General features: G+C 43.9%; 1 protein-coding gene across 1 annotated transcript in view; it reads right to left on the bottom strand.

Annotated features, from left to right (window-relative positions):
* LOXHD1 (lipoxygenase homology PLAT domains 1) overlaps positions 1-19,747 on the bottom strand; it is a 218,785-nt gene that overhangs the window by 52,260 nt on the left and 146,778 nt on the right. Inside the window, exons 31-33 of the mRNA XM_019496142.2 lie at positions 18,622-18,745; positions 6,546-6,754; positions 878-1,063 (exon numbers count right to left, since the gene is read on the bottom strand). Of these exons, the coding sequence (XP_019351687.2) occupies positions 878-1,063; positions 6,546-6,754; positions 18,622-18,745 (519 nt within the window). The remainder of the gene's footprint in view (positions 1-877; positions 1,064-6,545; positions 6,755-18,621; positions 18,746-19,747) is intronic.

Here is a 19,747-nt window from a genome sequence, read left to right as displayed (position 1 = left end):
GCTATTAAAGACCTGGGGGGATGTTTCAAAGAGAGTCTGTCTTAACCTCAGTGTCCTGCCCTCTTGCTCTGACAGAGGTTCTGTTGGACATTATTCATCGTTAAGAGTCGTTCAGTCCCTAAAAATCTTACCACTTTTTATTTCCCCGGGATACATAAAATACTTAATTTACTTTGAAGTCAGGAGCCATATACATGAAATTAATGTGTAACCAGCAGTGTGATCCAGCAGCAACTCTAAATTTACCTGTCCGGATCTGAAACAGCACAAAGACATTAAATACGGCCTGTGTTTAATTGTCCACTCGTACGTATTACTACATATTTCTACGATGAATCATATATTTAAGGGTTGTGTAATCCGGTCTTTTTAATTTGGGTTGGAATATGAAACAGAACATCTTGCCTCAAATTGATGCATACACAGAGTGGTTTGGGGCTGTCCTGTTTCCTGTCTTTGTTATATTTGACTTGAAACATTTTGGTACTTGTTTCAGAAAAGGCAGCTGAATTTTGAAAAACAATTTGCACACAACCTCCCCCCACCCAAACTTTGCACATACAAAAATATCTTCATTTATTATCTTTGAAATTATCTCCTAGGAATACACAGCCGATTTACATATTATTATAGGCTATTTAAGCATTAGTAAATATTTGCAGTGCTTTGTAATAGGTAATGAGATGAAGGAAATCCCCAAAATACATAAGTTCACTTTGTAAGTAGACATTTCAGCTTCCTGGAGATGCTACAATACAGCCATTTTCAAAGCTAGAGTTGGCAGGGTAGGATCTGGTATGATATAGAGTGCATGCATATATGTAGATGAAGCTTTTAATGTAATTGTTAACAAGATCTAAAAGATTTGAGAACGTACCTTGAGGCCAATGTTAATGCAGTCGGCATCCACTATGTTGAAAACCCGTGATGTGCGCCCATCCCCTTTATCTCTGGCCAACCAACAGTTGCAGATGAAGTTATACATGACACCCTTTGTGGGCACAACCAGTGCCAATTCCTCCACCAGCCAAGCGCTTTCTGGTGTGCCACCATCGTGCCCCACCTGTGACAGCCAGACATAGGAAGAGCTGTTAAAGGAAACAGGGACAGATCCAGGGATCCTGAGAGAAGCAGATCAGAGGAGGTATTTTGACTGGTAATGGGAGAGACGTGCTGTTATGTGTACCTCTCCAAGGCAGCCACCTCCAGGATAGGACAGAGAATGAGAGTACATTCCTATACAGATGAAAAGCTTTCAGTATCTGTTGGAGATAATATGGTTGGGAAGTTCCACATCCCACTTCTGGGCATGCTTTTAAAATCTAGACCATACCCACATGGAAATAAGGATATTAAGTAGGCAGAAGACTATTGCCTATATGGAAACAGAAGAAACACTCCTATTGGTGTAAGCTGGATGACGCCTCATTACATCACTCTTCCTCACTCCACACCAATTATGATGTGTACAGCCATCCATTGGTGACTCCTCCTACTTTACATCCCAGCCACCTCTTATGGCTTTATTGAATTGAGCGATAAGGCCAAACCCTTTCATCAGCCAAAACCCTCCCTCAGACCCAGCTCTGCAGTGACACGTAGAAGAAATCATCCCAAACCTAGATGCCAGAATGAGGGACAATTGAGGAAATATTGAATATCCACACCCTGCCAATGCAAGTCTATAACATACAATATCCACCTCCTGCCAATGCAAGTCTAGATACACCAACATCACATATACTGGATGTGATTTCCTCTTCCCCAACCACAGTGCATTGCTCATCATCTTAAATTGTTACTTCCTAAGGGCAGAAAATGTGTTTGCTTCTTTGTAAGGCACCCGGCGCAGTGGGGTGCCAATCTTAATCAGCCTTTCTACAACGCTAAAAATACTAATGGGATTTTTATTGACCACCTGTGTTCAGAACCTCAGCCAAGAGCTGGTATCTGAAGCAATACTGTAACTCCAGCATTATGCTGGGCATTGGTTCACAGTCCTTCCTCCAGGTGAAAAAAGCCTTGTTCCCAGTCACCAGCACCAGCAAGGACTTTTCTGGGAGGTCTCCCAAATAGGCACCAAATGAGCCAGACCCTTCTAAGCTAGAGAGGGTACAGCCACACACAATCACTAAGGGTTTAAACTTCTGAGAGCATCTGTGTGTCCCTGTTCATAACTTGGGAGATTCATCGGAGCACATTCTTATCAGCATAATTATGTATCCCAATCACCAGAGAGAAACACTCTTTCAGTCGGTCGTTCTAATGAACAAGCTGTTCACAAAGGGCTGGAAATAAGAACAGTCGACAGGTCATTATTTTCACAGCCAAAGTTGCTAGTTATTAACAGAAACACAGAGCCCTGAGCTCTCCATTTTTAAAAATTATTTCCTGAGCAACTCTAAATAGCCTCATCATTTGTTTGGTTTTTTTCTTGCAATAACAGCTCCATCTTACGTGATGGATCTACAGTATCTTCCCCACCCAAAAACAAATGATCGTTTTTATCTGACTGCCTCAGCCATCACTGCTATTAGGAGTATTATTACAATACTAATGTCTGTGCAGCTGCAGAAAATTAGAGTTAACCACTAGGGAAATTCAAGTCTACAATGGATGCATTAATTCTTGGATTCCTGGGGTGTGAGGTGAATGGGAATACAACACTTGTTTTTCAGCTCCCTCCATGCCAAATCAGCTGCTGAGCCTCTTTGAGATGTAAACTCTTTTTTTTAAATCTGCAGTGGGATGGCAGGTATGAAGGAGCTGGGGAAAGTTTTAAGAAGCCACTCTGCACTCAGGGACAGACGGAAGACCTAGAAAGGAAAAGTCTGCTGTGGCTCTTCTGGAAGCATGCAGCTTTTTTGGATTCATTGTCAATGTCCCTGGAGGGATAACTCTGGGAAACCAGGGGACACCTCCATTTCAAAGCAACTATAAACTCCTATTAATATCAAGGTGTGCCAAAAGGGGAACCCTGATTTCTAGAAGCAACCACCAAGCAGAAGACCAGGAGAAGATTTTTCAGGACGATGTCCGAGTTAAAATTTAGTTCAGGGCAGTGCAACCCCCTGCATGCATAGAGCATTTATAACATAAAACCTTTTGAGATTTTCTCAGCATGCAATAATAAATAGCTGATTTTAATAGCAAATTTTGTTGCAAAATAGGGAGTGCTATAAACGATGCCATTGTGGCGCCCGGTCTTGAGTCACTCCACAGCTGTAAGGTAGCCTGAACATGCAGCCAGATCAGGTTCCTTCTAGCAGGCATGTTTCAGGAACCTAAAGAAGTTGTATTTCAAAGGCACGGGGGTGTCTAACCTAGAGTCATAGAAAAGCAGGGCAGGAAGGGGCTTCCAGAGGTCATCTGGTTCAATCCCCCACCTGAGACAGGATAATCATTCCATGCAAATTTTCGTCTAACCTATTAAGAAAACTTCACAACCCACCCTGTCACACAACCACAAGGCACAGCACCCTAACCTGCCACAGCAAAGCAACAGGACCATGGCAGCTAATGTCCTGACACTGTGAAGGTTACTAAAATATGCTCAAGGGCCATGTCCCCCACTACAGAGGAAAGGCAAAATAGTAATACCCACAATTTGTACAAATCTGACAGTGGGGTAAAATTCCTTCCTGACCCTAAATGTGGCAATTAGTCTGATTTCAAGTGGAGGAGCAAGACCATCTAGCCAAGAACATCCAGGTTTTAGTCCCAGCGGGAGCATTAGTACACCCGAATCAAAATTCCCAACCTTGGTGTCAGCGAACACCCAGTACTTCTGGGTCCAAAAAGGTCTACAAAAACCCTGACACATGTAGCAACAGGAGAGGAAAACATATTCTTTTCCAGCTCCATGTGGCAAGCAGCAACACTCAGAAACATGGGAAATACCCATAGCATACTCCTAGATCACTCTTGACCCATGTTTATCCAGTCTCTTCCTGAACACCTCCAGGGATGGAGATTCGACAACTTTCCTAGGCAGTATTTCACTGCTTCCCTGTTCTCACAGGGAAGTTTTTCCTCATATCCAACCTAAAAGTGCTCTATTGCAACTTCATGCCATTGGTCCATGTTCGGCTTTCTGCAGCAAGAGAAAAAGGGTCTCTTCCCACTTCTTTATGGCAGCCCTTTATGTATTTGAAGACTTATCATGTGCCCTCTTCAGTGCTTTTTGCACGAGCTGAACATGCCCATTTCTGTTAACCTCTCTTCCTATGACTTGTTTTCCAAGCCCTTTGTCATTTTTGTCACCAGTCTCTGGACAAACTCAACTTTTTCATGTCCTTTTTAAAATATGGAGCCCAAAACAGCAACCAATACTCTAAATGAGGCCTAATCAGGGCTGAGTAAAGTAGCACTATCACCTCCCAGGACTTGCACCTAATTCTCCTATTGATACAGCCCAAAATCACATTCACTTTTTGTGCAGCTACATCCCATTGCAGACTCCTGTTGAGGCTGTGATCCACCAAGACTCCTAGATCCTTCTCTGTGGTGCTGCCATCCCTCCAGGTGTCACCCATTTTGTATTTGTATGCTTTATTATTCCTCCCAAGGGTGTAGCACCTAGCATTTGTCAGTATTGAACTTCATCTTGTTAGCTCCAAATCATTAATAAGCACTTTGAACAGCACTGGACCCAAGACAGACCATCAAGAGTGAAGAGAAGGACGGACAGGACCGCAGCAGGTCCTACTGAGGTTAGAGAGACCAACAGGCTTCTCTGGCTGTAAAGCTGTGCGCTATTATTTGTCTTTTTTTCTCTCACTTTCATCTTCACCTTATTCCCTTTCATTCTGCTCCTTTCTATTTTTCCTCCATTTCTTTGTGGTGAACTGCAGGAGCTTCTGCCTTCCTCTGTAACATGGAGCACGATCCTTTTCTTTCCTAGGATCTTTTGGGCATATATTAACCAACCAATTCCCTGTCATTGCTGTGGCAGGTCCTTGGCAGCCTGTTGTAGGGTGTTCTCCTGCTTCAGATGTCATTCCCTGTAGCTGTCGGTGAGAGTCTGAAGAGGTGATTTTGGGGATAACTTTGATTAATGAGTGCCTGTGAAGACCCAGGACTAAATAGCCCAGGATCCCCCTTCTAGTCGTGTCTCCCCCTTCTCTTTCTCCATCTCTCTCTCCCTTCTCTCATCTGTCTCCACGTTCTGCTCCCTTCCTTCCCAGACATCTCTCCTTTCCCCTTGAAACACTTGGTAACTGCAAATATTTGCATGCCCTAATTCATCTGCCCAAATTGGGAGGACATTTGCATGCTCACAGACTTTGGAGTAACAAGAAAGATTTATGCATGTGCTGGATGGTCACAATCAGACCCTGAGATGCTCGTCTACTAAGCACCGCTTGCATTCATCAGAACGAGGCACTTGGACTGCATTAGGAAAATGGCTGGGTAATAAACTCAAATCTATTAGAGGGATGGTTCAAGGTATCAGAAAGCATCACTTGAATGAAAGTTAATGGAACAATTTCCCTCTAACCATATCACCTGCCGCTACAGAGTGATTTCTCAGTCTATTTAGCATGTCTCACTCTTTTCATATTCTTGCATTCCTCTCCTTCTGGACAAAAAGCTGGTTTTGCCACATGTCTGGAAAGTCCAGAGCAGCAGCTGGGAGCAGACTGAGTAAGGAAGTCCTCAGATCCTATGAGCTGTGATGTTCACAGGCTCAGAGAAAGACTTTAGGAGACAGCAGAGGCCCTGCAATGCAGCAATGATACATAGAGAGGGTCTGAAGACTCGTGCTAAGTTTGAGCGGAGTGATGGAGTTTCTATGAAAATTCGGTCGCTCTGAGCCACAGTAAAAATGGTTTTAACACTATCTGTGAACATTACTTATGAGCCATGATGAATTTCCTTCAGTGAGTTTAGGTCTTCCAAGCTGAAAGAATAATGTCCATGTTTAGCTAGATTATACAAGAAGCTTTTCCTGCTGCAGGCAGTTTATGAAACCCAAATGGAAGTGCTGTGAAAATCAACAGGGGAAATGACTGGAACAGAATTGTGCCCCCAGCAAATTTACCACACCTGTCAGGAAATTAAGAGTGGGCCTGATAAAAGAGAATTCATTTTTGAAGATGTTAAGACAGCCATTTCATGGAAAAACAATGGATGATTTTTCGCACAATTAGCAATGGGACGGACTGGGCCCTCGGCTCCAGAATCCTTCCAGAAGGGGCTAATCTTCTGCTTCTGGCTTGGATGGACTTTTTGTCTGCTTGGAAAGCCCCAGTTTCAATTCATTCTGCATATCAGCAGCTCCGCTTTTGCCCACCTCCAACTAAAAGAGCATGTGCTTATGCACACACAAACGTTACTAGCAATTTCTGCACCCTGGGGAGCAGTGGTGTGGGATGGAGGTGGTTGCTGGGCCAGCAGCTGGTGGCCTCTCTACATTGGCACCCAGGGCTGGTGTCCTACTTACCCCCCATAATTATTCTACTGCACACACACACAAACACATCCCATCCTTCCAGCCTGGTGTCCCTTATGCCTCCAGTAGGCACATTTCCTTCATACCGTACCTCCACGTTTTTAATCTCCCCAACATCTGCTCCCCAAACAGAGAATTTCTCTACGGAGCCATCTGCGAACTCATCCTTATCTTCTGTAAGATCCAGCCACAGCCTGTCTGTTTGCACTTTCTGCGGCCCCATAATGATGATGTAAACTCGGCTGTCAGTGCTCGCGCCGGGCTCTATGCCAGTCGTGAGTGTGACATGATATGGAATCGCTGCAACAGAGAGAGGGCTGTTAATCAGAAAGCATGAACCAAGATATCCCAGGTCCTCATTACTGTGTACCACCACTGCAGATAACAAGGGTCTAATCCTGCAAGGGGCAGAGTGGTGCCTGATGGATACCGAGTAAACTCAACCCCCATTGAGGGTACACAGCTTCATGCAGGATTGGGCTTGAATGTGAGCAGCAAAATCTACCTCTTCCAGGCAACCCCATTCACTTCAGTACAGCTCTAAAGGCTATAAGCCAGTGCAGAATTGTCCCAAATATTTAAGGGAAAGCCTAGGAGTCTGATTCCTATTCATATCACAAGACCTTAGTGGAAATAAGAATCAGACCCTAAATAATAAATAGGCTATTATACCAGAGATCACAGGCTCATAGTTGAATGATGCCGTATAAATCTCTCCTGACTCTAAGGCAAACAGTGTTCTCCCTTGTTCTTTATTCAAGGATCACGCTGATCTATGTAGTCTTTTTATGAACCCAGTGACCTTTTATAAGATCAAGGCAAAATATAAACTAAAAAACCAATATTAAAGGTTGGTCTGGGAATACTATTTATACATTGTATTTGCTATATATATTAAGAAGAAGGTTTTGGACCTTGCTTAGATAGTTTTATAGTGGCTTTAAAAACATTCAGTTCAGCTGCTAGATAGGAAGAGCCGCTTATCCAATGCAAGACTGCTTCTCAAGTGTTTTCCAGGAGTCCATCTGGGTAGGCCTGATGGACAGTGAAGAATTCAGTGATGCATATGCATTTGCTTTCTCAGAACATTTCATGCAGAGCTATGCAAAATGTTCACAACAAAACTCTGAAACCCACTTCAGCACAAATTCCAAACTCAACCTATATTCATCTCATTGCAGTTCTATTCCCTTTATAATAAGTTCACAAACTTTTTGAATAAAACCTGGCCTATTTTCAAGTCATCTGGGATTGATTTAGGGTTTTGCTTTGTGATGGCTGAGGAAGTTTTGATTTTAGGTTCTACTCAAAACTCACAGCAAAACTCAGGGGGTATGAATTCATGCAAATCAAATCTGCTCTTATCCCTGTGAACTGAGACCAATGGGTTTCACACAGCCCTAATTTTAGGCTTCTCCAATTGAATTTAACAGCACAGAAGTGAATTAAGCATTAGGGAAGAATTATTCTCCACTATCTGGTACAACTTATGCTTAATTGTGCACATCAGTGTAATGAACGTGCCATGAATTCATTGCCATGTTATCATTCCAGCAGTGGTGCTTCTTCACAGTAACGGTTATGTGGTGTGCTACATGCATTTTAATAGGGTCAACAAGATGAGATGTCAGATAGGAGGATTGGACTAAAAGGAATTTCATGAGGTTCAACAAGGACAAGTGCAAAGTCCTGCACTTAGGACAGAACAACCCCATGCACCGGTGCATGCTGGGGGCTGGCTGGCTGGGCAGCAGCTCTGCAGAAAAGGACCTGGGGGTTACTGTGGACAATAAGCTGAATACAAGCCAGCATCGTGCCCTTGTTGCCAAGAAGGCTAATGGCATACTTGGCTGCACTGATAGGAGTGTTACCGGTAGGTCAAGAGAAGTGTTTTTTCTCCCCTATTCAGCACTGGTGAAGCCACATCTGGAGTCCTGTGTCCAGTTTTGGGCCCCCACTACAGAAAGGATGTGGACGAATTGGAGAGAGTCCAGTGGAGCAGTGGCAATGCATAGGGGATGCACGGGGGTGTATGTGCACCCCCTGAAAGTGCCGCTGCACCCCCTGACTGGCTGTGCTTGGATCAGCTGCGAGGGTTCCCCCCGAGCCATGAGATTGGATGCAGGGCCCCCCACCCCCGTTGGCAGCACTGATCGCAGGGGGGGCATATACCACCCCCCCCCACTAAGGCTGCACCAGTTGCCCATGCAATGGAGGGTAATAAAAATGTTTTGGGGGCTGGGGGACATGACTTATGAGGAGAGGCTGAGGGATCTGGGCTTATTTACTTTAAAGAAGAGAAGACTGAGAGGGGACTTAATAGCAGCCTTCAACTACCTGAAGGAGTGTTGTAAAGAGGATGGAGCTGGACTGTTCTCAGTGGTGACAGATGACAGAGCAAGAAGCAATGGTCTCAAGTTGCAGAAAGAGAAGTTTAGGTTACATATTAGGAAGAAGTTTCTCACTAGGAGACTAGTAAAACACTGGAACAGGTTACTCAGAGAGGTGGTGCAATCTCCATCCTTGGAGGTTTTTGAGACCCCATCTAGATAAATCTTTGGCTGGGATGATCTAGTTGGGGCTGATCCTGCTTTGAGCAGGGGGTTGGACTAGATGTGACCTCCTGATGTCCCTCCCAACCCTAACTTTCTATGATTTCTATGATTTGGAAAAGGATGCCGCTCCCAACTTCACTGAAGAGTATTCTGAGCAAGGAAAAAAAATAATTTCTGTTAAAGGGTTTCTTATTCTATCCCGTTGTGGCAGGTTAAATTACTGCCAATAACAGACAGATTTCTCATGGCTTTTTTGAGCCAAAGTTCTCAAATCCCTTTATAAGCATGAAGTCCCAGAGTATACACATGAACTCAAAAACTCCTATCACTCCATCTATGGGTAAACTGAGGCCCTGAGAGCTCAGGTGGCTTGTTTTGGGGCACTCAGTGCATCATCAGAGGAACCTAGGTTTGCAATCTAGTGCTGTAACAACCACCAAATCCTACCTTTCCTTATTTAGCTTCCCTCTGCACTACTGCACAACCTCCCTTGCTCATTGGACCTGTGGAAATCCTCTAGACATTGAGAGCTTCAGAGGTGTAGAAATGAACACACGTGAGTGAAATGGGTTGCAAAGACACACCACATTATGGCCCTCCTTTAGTCTTTTTGTGAGCTTCCAATACTTGAGACTAAGCTCAGAGTGCTTGAGGTAACAAGGCTGCGTCCCCGGGGTCAAGGCTTCTTAAGACACTTCACAAGACCAGGACCACAAGAACACCTGGATCGCAATTTATAGAATGGCAGGGCAGGAAAGGACCTCAAGAGTCACCTACAGATGACCTCTACACAGAGAAGGAAGGCACTGACCCTAAACCTTTGCAGAAAAATGCCTATGCAGCTGCTAGAAAGTCTCCAATGAAGGACATTCTCACAGGGCTTCCTGGACCAGTTAACAGCTAGGTTTCTTCTCCCCAGTGAAGCGATAGCTATTAAATGAACATCCACATTTTTTTCCAGCAAGTCCACTGCTCCTTCAATGATCGATTCCCCTACAGGGGCCATTTCATGCAGGGGACTGGCTGCAAGCCCCAGTACTTTTTAAAGAGGATCGACCTCTCTGTCGAAATGCAAAGGAATGCTGGAGCTATTCCAGTTCTATTGGAGATAGGCCCTAATGGAAGAGACTGAGATTTCACACACCATTTCACATGTTTGACACATCAGGAATGTCGAGTGGGATGTTCATACTCACTGTCCTGCCAAGGAAGGCATAACAGGAGGAATGGGAGATTTACAGAGCAGCCTTCTGACTCCTCATATGAGAACAACACTGTATCTGCACCTCCAGGAAAGAGTGAAGAAGAAAATAAAGGCTTTAATGACACAGAGGCAAACAGGTTAGCCAGTGAGTTGACACAATATATAGCCAGGTTTGTAACCTAAGTCTGAACATAGACCATGCATGGGAGGAGAACCAGTAAGGACTTTTTGTTGTTCAAAGTGTGAATGCATACAAGGACACCAAAAACGTGGCACTGGGTTGCTTTATAAACACAGCAGAACAGTGTCATGGCCCATGTTGTAATGAGATGATGGAGCACGAATAAATGGACTCATAATATCCCATTTTAAAAGAGTTGATTTATAGTTGTAGTCCAGAATCAATGTCTTCAGGCCTCTACCCTTCATAACTGTGAATATATATATAACCATCAATCTGGGCATATGCGTCTTATTTTCATATGCTCCTTTAGCTGTTACTTGGGAAATCATGGTTGTTCCTTCTGTTTCCTATCATACTTTGTCCATCCTTTTAACCATGCACATGGTCAGCATGTACACTTTGGTGGTGTTTAATCTCTTTGATCCTTTGGGTTAAGACCTACCCTTCCGAATCATAAATTAGTACAAATCTTGTAAATCCAGATGACATCCTTTTTAAATGCATCATGCCCCATACTTCCTTCCATTTATTCTGTGCATTGGTTTTTTTTGCAACTCATCTAGTGGCCTCTCTTCATTTATAATGGGACCCAGGTATTTCTAACAATGATTCTCACTAAGTTTCTGCTCATATCTTCTATTGTACCTCGAGTTGCATTTCTACAGCCCACAAATTCTGTCTTAGTTGCATTAGTTTTAAGAACCTTGATCTGAAGTGCAACCTCAGTCTATGAAGTTTTCTTATACTTCTTCAAAAGTCTTTCTACATAGCATGATATCATCTGAAAACATCATATGCCATGGTGCAGATCTTTTATCTTCTTCACTGATGATATCCATTGCAATTAAGAGAAGCAGACTAAGTGCAGGGTCCTGAATACACCGCTGCAAAAGGTACCTGTTCCAACTTGTGTGGCCGTTTGATTAGACCTTATTAGTGTGATGCACTTTTCTGGTATTTTCCTTTTCCTTAAGTTCCACTGCACAGCTTGTCTTGGGACCTGCTCAAATGCCTTTTCTGGGTTGATTAAGACCATGTACAGCAGTGTATTCTTCTCTCTGTTTTTTGGTAGTGATTCTACTGTGCTCTTTTCTACTGTGCTCTTTTCTTCAAATCAAACTAATTATCACTGGTTTCTGTGGTGCTTCCAACTTCAATAGTCTTATGTATTTTCAAGGAGTGCTGAGGTTACTTTTTGTGGTTGGAGCATCTACATTCACTGCTCTCTGGGGTGGGTGATATTTGACTGGGTTGCCGTTCATCTGGAATACGAATTCCAGTATGACTTCCTGGATTAAATGGAAGAGCCACCCTGTACCTGCAACTCCTAATGCTCATCTGGTTTCGTTGCTTTCCATTTTTCAATTTATTTAGAGCTTTCCTGATTTCATCTGTGCTAACTGCTGGAATTTCATCTTGATTTATAGTGCCAACAGATGTGGTAAATTCTTAGGAAATTCTGTGTTCAGTAATTTCTCAAAATATGTCTTCCAGGCATGCAAAATTTCTTTGGGATCAGCTGCTAATCCACTTTTCCCATCACTAGCAATGTGGGTTTTCACCTGTCATCTTTTAGCCAGTTTAGAAATAAGTTTTTCATCTCCACCACTGTTCAGTTTCTCAATCAAGTTATTCAGTGCTGCTTGATTTGCTTTTGTGACTTCCTTTTTACAGCTTTTTTCTCCTTTAGACAAACTACAAGGTTCACATCTTTTTTTTTTTTCTTTTTTTTTAATTTTGCCACTTCTTGGATGCTTCTTTCCTTGGACTGTTTGGCAGAAGGCAGAGCAGGGTGGCACTTTATGAATTAAGTCACTTGGAGAAGCATGAGCTTTAGTAGGCTACAGCTTACTTCTGTGTCATGACTGCCAAAGTCGGCTGCAATCAATGAAATCTCATACCTGTCTGAAAAAGTTAACCTCTAAGGTGCCGCCAGGGCCTGCCTTCTGCCTAACTTTAGACTAATACATTGAAGTACCTCTCTCGTTGATTGTTTGTTAGACCTCACTATTCCTCTACCAGGTTTTCCACCCATTACTCCATTCTCTTATTCCAAAGGGAATTTGTATCGTGCTTTGCATCGTTACAGGTTGTCGTTATAAAATGCTGGGTTTACTGTCATGATCTGGCTTCCACCATTTAATCTTTCACCCATACTGTTTCCTTGTTGTAGCCTTCGGCAATAACCTAAAGTCAAGAACTAGTACCCAATACTGGGCTACTATGCTCTCATAAGGGATCCCTTTACGACGCTGTCTTTCACTTCTAGGCCTTTTGTACTATGTTTGCTACTTTTGAAGGTGATTAAGCACCCATTCTTCTTCCTGAAAAATATTTTCACCTATGTCAGTTTATGCATGTCTCCATCCTTTTGTCCATATCCCTAAGCCCCTGGATTCTGCAATATTTACCCAGATATACAGGTCCTTCCTTTAGATGACAGAGCTGCTATATTTGTAGCTACTGCCATTCTAAAGTCAGCTTTGCTTGGTCACAGTCCATATGTGGAGCACGGGCACTGATGATATAGATTACATTCTCATCCCTGTCGTTTTTCACTGTTATCAATCTGCCACTGACTCTTTTCATCACCAAGCATCACTACTGTAAAACTTCACTGAGAATGAACCCAATTCCATTGCTTTGATTGGCCTTGCCCTTATTATATAACTTGTGTTCACTCATATGTATTCCTCAAGGGTATTGAAAAAGCTCAGTGATAACAATTCCCCTATCAGTTCTTTTATTGCTGACCATTTTAACAGAAACCCTCCAGCTGGTCTGCTTATTTGTTGTTACTGAATGTAGCTGCTGGTACTGGGTCAGGGAGCATCATGACAGAGAGCTCCTGAGCAATGCTATTTAGCTGAAATACTATGTCTACTTTTGTGCTTTGAGAAAGAGAGAGACATGGGAAAGAGATCAGAGGAGAGCAATGGAAATTATAAGAAGGTTTGTAAAACATGACATAGGAGGAAAAGGTGAAGGAATTGGATTTGCTTAGTCTCAAAAAGAGAAGATGGGACAGGGGATGATGACGGACTTATGATACTTAAATGTTGATGAGGAAGATTACAATCATTTATTCTCTGTGGCCATTGAGAGAGGCCAAGAAGAAATCAGCATGGTTTGCTACAAAGAAGATTTAGGCTGAGTACTAGGAAAAAATGTCTAGCCATTAGGATTGTGAAACACTGGAACAGGCTATTTAGGGAGGTTATGAACTCCTTCGCTGGAGGGCTTTAAGAACAGTTCAGACAAACATCTCTTTGGGATGGGCTAGAATCATACTATCGTAGAAAATGAGGGTTGGGAGGGACCTCAGGAGGCCATCTATTCCAATCCCCTGCTCAAAGTAAGACCATCCCAGCCAAACCTTTGTCTACCTGTGACTTAAAAACTTCCAAGGATGGAGATTGCACAACCCCTCTGGGTAACTTGTCCCAGTGCTTTACTAGCCTCATCGTGAGAGTTTTTCCTAATATCTAACCTAAACATGCCTTGCTGCAACTTAAGACCATTGGGTAATTACAGTACATCAGAGCAGACTCAATTAATTGAGTAAACTTTCTCATGAGGAGGGTAGTAAAGCACTGGAGCAGGTTACCCAGAGAGGTAGTGGAAGCGCCATCCTTGGAGGTTTAGTTCCAGGTAAATAAAGCCTTGGCTTGGATGATCTAGCTGGGGATGGTCTTGCTTTGAGCAGAGGGTTGGACTAGATCAGTGGTTCTCAACCTTTTGCACCTATTAGAGGTCAATAAATTGTGGTCCCACATGGTGGGGGGCCCAGAAGTGAGTCGAAGAGCACAAAAGCAAAACCGGCAGTCCTGCCGTGGCACTTCCGGTTTTGCTGCCACGACCTGAGTCCCACCAGTGGGGCGCGTCCCACTGGGTGAGAAACCCCAGACTCGATAACCTCCTGACACCCCTTCCAACCCTAATTTTCTATGATTCTGTGATTAATTAAATCTGCTGGAGCATGGTAATTACTGTGCTCCAACCAGCCTTTGTGTCTCGTATATCAGCATCCCCGCACTTCATAATGGCAGAGGGGGCACTTTAACTCAAGCTTATTTGACGAGCTTTAGATAAAGTGCCCTGGTGCCATTTTGAAGTGCGGGGATGCTGGTACATGAGATGCTCTGGGAACTTTAATTAGAGCAGCTCTCAGAGCCTTTCTAATTAAAGCACCCTCCCACCCCCGAAACATGTAAAAACACCCATTGTTCCTTGTTCTGTCACCTGCTACCACTGAGAACAGTCCAGCTCCATCTCTTTGTAACCACCCTGCAGGGAGTTGAAGGTTGCTATTAAATCGCCTCTCGGTCATCTTTTCTCTGGGCTAAATAAGCCCGGTTCCTTCAGCCTCTCCTCAGAAGTCATGTACCCTAGCCCCCTCACCATTTTCACTGCCCTCCGCTGGACTCTCTCCAATTTGTCCACATGCTTTCTGTAGTGGGGGGCCCAAAACTGGACACAGTACTCCAGATGTGGCCTCACCAGTGAATAGAACGGAATAATCACTTCCCTCTATCTGCTGGCAACACTCCTACTAATGTAGCCCAGTATGCTGTTAGCCTTCTTGGCAACAAATGCATACTGCTGGCTTATATTCAGCTTACTGCCCACTATAACCCCCAGGTCCTTTTCTGCAGAGCTGCTGCTTAGCCAGTTGGTCCTCAGGCTGTACTGGCTGGGGCAGGGTCAAGATTAGGTATGCTTGACCCTGCCTCCGTGCAAATAGTTAGACTAGATGGTCTCTTGAGGCCCCTTTCAGGCTTTCAATTCTGTGATTATATGATTCATAACCTCCGCCTCCCCCCAAGTACAAAGTTATCTCCATGCCAGAAAAGAACAAGAGTACCCCCTTGCTGATATCTCTGCGTGCCAAAAGCCCAAGCTATTTTTCATCCCTCTTTCGGTATCCTGTGCCCTCTGTCTCTACTAACCCACTGGCCTGACAGCTTGTGCAGTGCAGCTACACTCTGGGGGGCACAAAACCTGCAGCATATGGACAATCTGCAGCACAGTAATATAAACTGAGTTCAAAGTCAAATTAAACAAGGACTGCCCTGGGTTCGGGAAATGGCCTTGAGTGGTAGGTGGCCAAAGTATAGCAAACAGCACCTCCGAATTTCAGAACCTCTCTTTTGTAGTTAGGGTCTAACACATGAAAGCTTGAACAGATCAGAGAAGACAGCGAAGGTTTCAAAGAACAGTGGACTCCAGCAGCAAGTAAAGTCCTCTGCCATGGGATCTTGGGGACAATAGGCCTTAGACTTTCACAGAGGAGGCTGTTAACTTGGCAGTAACAACTATAACTTCATACAAAGATACGGTCCCTTTCACTTCCAAGGATCCTTTACATACTTGAATGGATACAGTACACTACATATGCCTAATACAGAATCTCCCACTAATGCTACCAGTTCCTGTCTATTCGGGCAGCTGCCCTTCCTCTTGCTTTCTGAATTCCTGATGGTCTTCAAGTTGTTGGTGGAGAAGGGAAGGAAAGCACTATCGGTGTGCCTGGGAAACAGTCATCTTCCCTTCAAACCTCATGTACCCTTTGTCTAGAGCACTGGTCAGCCCCACAAAATCCCATGTTTCTAGTGGGGAATGGCCCTTCTCAAAGCCTTGGGCAGGAGGAGGGGGATTCTCCCTATGACCTGGAGAAGCACAGGGCATTATCATCCCATATATCATGCTATATTGAGGCAGTCCTGGGGAGAGAAAGGAGTTCTGTGGCTGTTATCTCCCTTCTGCTGTGTTTTATTCAAGGATAAGCACATAATTAATTCTTAACAAATGATAACTAGTGTACACCAGAGCTGCGTTTTATCTGTCACTGAAATGCACATGAAACACAGAATGTGTTTAGCAGCTCCCAGCCAAACTACCCAGCATATTTGCAGAGGAGGTGAGAAACACCTTTTCCAACTCAAAATGCAGGTGTGATGTTTATGGAGACAGAATATAATTGTGCAAGCTGAATTCTGGCCTGGAGGCCAGGTTAGCAGCATGACCCTGATGAAACATATGATGGGCTTTTTCAGTGCCCACAAGTGGTCAGGATTTCTCATGAAAGAGACAATACATTTAGGAACTCCAGACAAGCATTGAGTCGAACAGTTTTTAGGTGAGCCCCCCCTCTCTCTACTGAATCAGCAGTACAGCTTGCTCAGGAGCTATAGACTGATGGCTAGAAAATGATATTTAGATATTTGCTTCTAGGAGCTGGCTCATAGATAAAGTAGATATTGCATTAAAACAATGGTCCAGGGGACTGGCAAGGGTTAATTGGTTTCAAAAAGCCTTTTTGTGACAGTTACCTTCAAGGCAAACACCGTGTTAGAGGCCAATGGACAAGCAGGCATAAATAAGCTGGGAAATTTGAACAGTGTACCCATACCATGAGATACAGTAGCATTAAGTCACAGTGACCAGCTGCAGAGCCCTTGGGATTTCCAGTTTTGGTTGATGGACCAAAGTAGGAGATCAGGACACACCCAAATTAAGAAACTAATAAATGACCAAATTAAGAAATGTGTATGTGATGGGGAAAAAAAGGCATATGCTCCCAAAACAGAATATATATATATATATATATATATATATATATATATATATATGGTGGTCCCTGCAGGATCCCTGCTGATGACTTCATTCCCGGGCATCGTTGATTGGCTTCCCTGTGGTCATCATACTATCCACATTCTATCAGTCAGTGGTGTTTCATTTTAATCACAGAAACATGTGGATTTTGGGTTACTTTTTTAAATCTGAAAATTGGGGATTTTTTTTTATCAGAGAAAACCAGGATCCCTGGTCATCAGAGGAGGGAAAACAAAACAAAAGGAGGGATTTCAGAGCAGCAAAGGGTCCCCAACGGTGAGACCCCAAGGCCACCATGGACAGAAGGCACACCATCAGCCTATCTCACCCACCCAACTGGGGGAGGATGGGCCTCGGCCTTCGATCTTCAAGACTTCTGATATTCAAGAAAGAGCTACAGGGTGAAGCTCACGTACTGGCCACATGTACCTTCCCTTTGTGATAGTCCTAGGGCTGATACAGAACTGGGAAGGAGCGGGTATTTTGTTTGCCTCACCTGCATTACTCTTATCTGGTATCACTGCATATCAATACAATTTGCCTGTTTTTGAATGGAAGAGGCTGTGGTCAGTCTGAGGGTTTGGGCCCACCTGGAATAAGGTACCCAGGTCGTAAATCCAATGCCAACATAGTGCCACTCCATTCCACTTATTAGACACCTAAGCAGACTGAGACACTCAAGTGTGATTCTACCTGCTCCATTCAAGTCCTGAAAATCCATTAATGCATCTATTTTTGTCACAAAAAAGCAGCAAAGTATAAGCAGACTCATCCACCTTCTGAACCGACAGTTTTTCAGGGACATAAGATGGATGGAACAAATTGCGCTTAGGTGCCTAAATCTACTTAGGAGACCTGATGAACACTGAGTTGCATTTGAAAGCTTGTGTAACTCTATCCCAACTATACAGTTGGTCCAATAAAAGATATCACCCTAAAAAAATCCTGGCCTCTTGCATACATCTACTTACATACAGACTAGAATTTAGCCCTATGTATTTGTGTTAACAACTCCAACCAGGGGAGGCATCAGCCTCTTCCCGGTGGGGGACAGAAAATTGCGGGGTGGGGGGCTGCGCTATACATCTTCTGGTTAAACATACTTATTTGGCTGGGCCAGGAGCGCCGTGCCTCTGCAGGCTGCGGGCAGGAGTGGGGCAGGCTCAGCTGGGCGGGGTGGGCAGCACCAGCCCTGGGGTGAGGTGGGGCACTGAAAGGGGTTGCTACAGGGGGGCTAAAGTGAATTTTGGGGTAGCAATACCCCCCCCAAGCCCTCCCCTAGTGCTGCCCCTAGCTCCAACCTGCTCAGGCCCTAACAATGCAGAGATTGAGGTGAGAGGGAAAGAAGAGCTCTGGAGATACAAACATTTAATTCTGCCTTTCATGTTGGTTGCTCAGTTGCTCTGGGAAAGAGTGCTACAGCAACAGGACAAATAAATCCGAGCAATGCTCCATCTCAGATCTGCAGAGCTCAAGACCCAGGAAGAAGCAGGTCAGTAAGAAAATGTGGCCTTTCTACCCCACTTTGGTCTTCCCCAGCACAAAAACATCCCCTCCAAGAAGCCAAGAGCATGCACATGTGCCCTGACCCACACCCTGCTTCTCTTACATAACCCTTCCTGTATGCTCTCGACCAAGCTGGGTTTCTTCGTCTCCTTCATGTTTGCGTTGCTGTCTTGGCTGCTCAGGCTGAGATCGGCACCATCCAGACTGCCCCGTTTGCCTTCGTAGTTCTAATTAAAACACACGCACGGGAGCATAATCAGGTTGAGTGCTCACAATGCAGCCAGCTGTTCCTGTATGCCTCAAAGAACAGCAATACAAGACATCCCTCTAGTTCCCTGAGCAGCTTTTGCTCAATGCTGCTCTCATAAATGTGACTCCTCATAATTTATTTCAGCTCATTTATTTACCGCGCTGCAATAACCTGAACTCTGCCATTTGACTAGGAGTGCTATAAAACGGTAACTGTAATGGGCTTAATGGGCTTAGCAAGAAACATGTTGTGCCTTTTCTGCACTGCATGTAAGTGCAATAACCACGCACAATGCAAGCACGTCAAGTTGCACCAAAATTGCTTGACAAGACATAAGCCCTTGAGAGAAGAAACATTTACGCTAGTGGAATTGGCATTACGTTGGTATAAAAAAGTAGCAGACAGATGACCCAAACTCCTTAGTTAGCAAACTTTCTCCACTCTGGTAGGGAATTAGCCCTGAAGGAATCAGGGGTAAAATTCTCCTGATAGAAGTTATGCCAGTTTAAGTTTCCTCTGTATGCATCGATTTATTTATTACAGCAAACAACAGGCTATTAGCTGTTCCCCACTACCTAATGGCAACGTGCCGTAATAGTTGTCCATTGCCTATGAACTAACCTGGAAAAACAGTACTTATCTGTCCCTGATCCTATTGCAATGTATATAGATATACAAAACTGATGTAAATTATATCAGGGTATGTGTAAGTCAGTCCATACCCATATACTATTACGACCCAAACTCCGCAAAAGGTCAATGGAAAACTTGCTACAGACTTGAATTATCCTAAATGTCAAACATATTATATTGTTTTAAAACAATTACAGGGAAGTGTTCAGTGACCGAATCCACTTAAGTTGAGAATCCCTCCCCACAATTCTGCAATTTTTAAAAAACTAATTGATTTTCTCTTCCTAGCAGGGAATTAATATGAGCAATCTAGTGGGTGTGACCATAACAATTCACAGAACTGTTT

This window comes from Alligator mississippiensis, chromosome 3, assembly GCF_030867095.1.
Source record: "Alligator mississippiensis isolate rAllMis1 chromosome 3, rAllMis1, whole genome shotgun sequence".
Classification (NCBI taxonomy): domain Eukaryota; kingdom Metazoa; phylum Chordata; order Crocodylia; family Alligatoridae; genus Alligator; species Alligator mississippiensis.
This window is presented reverse-complemented; position numbering and strand designations above follow the sequence as displayed.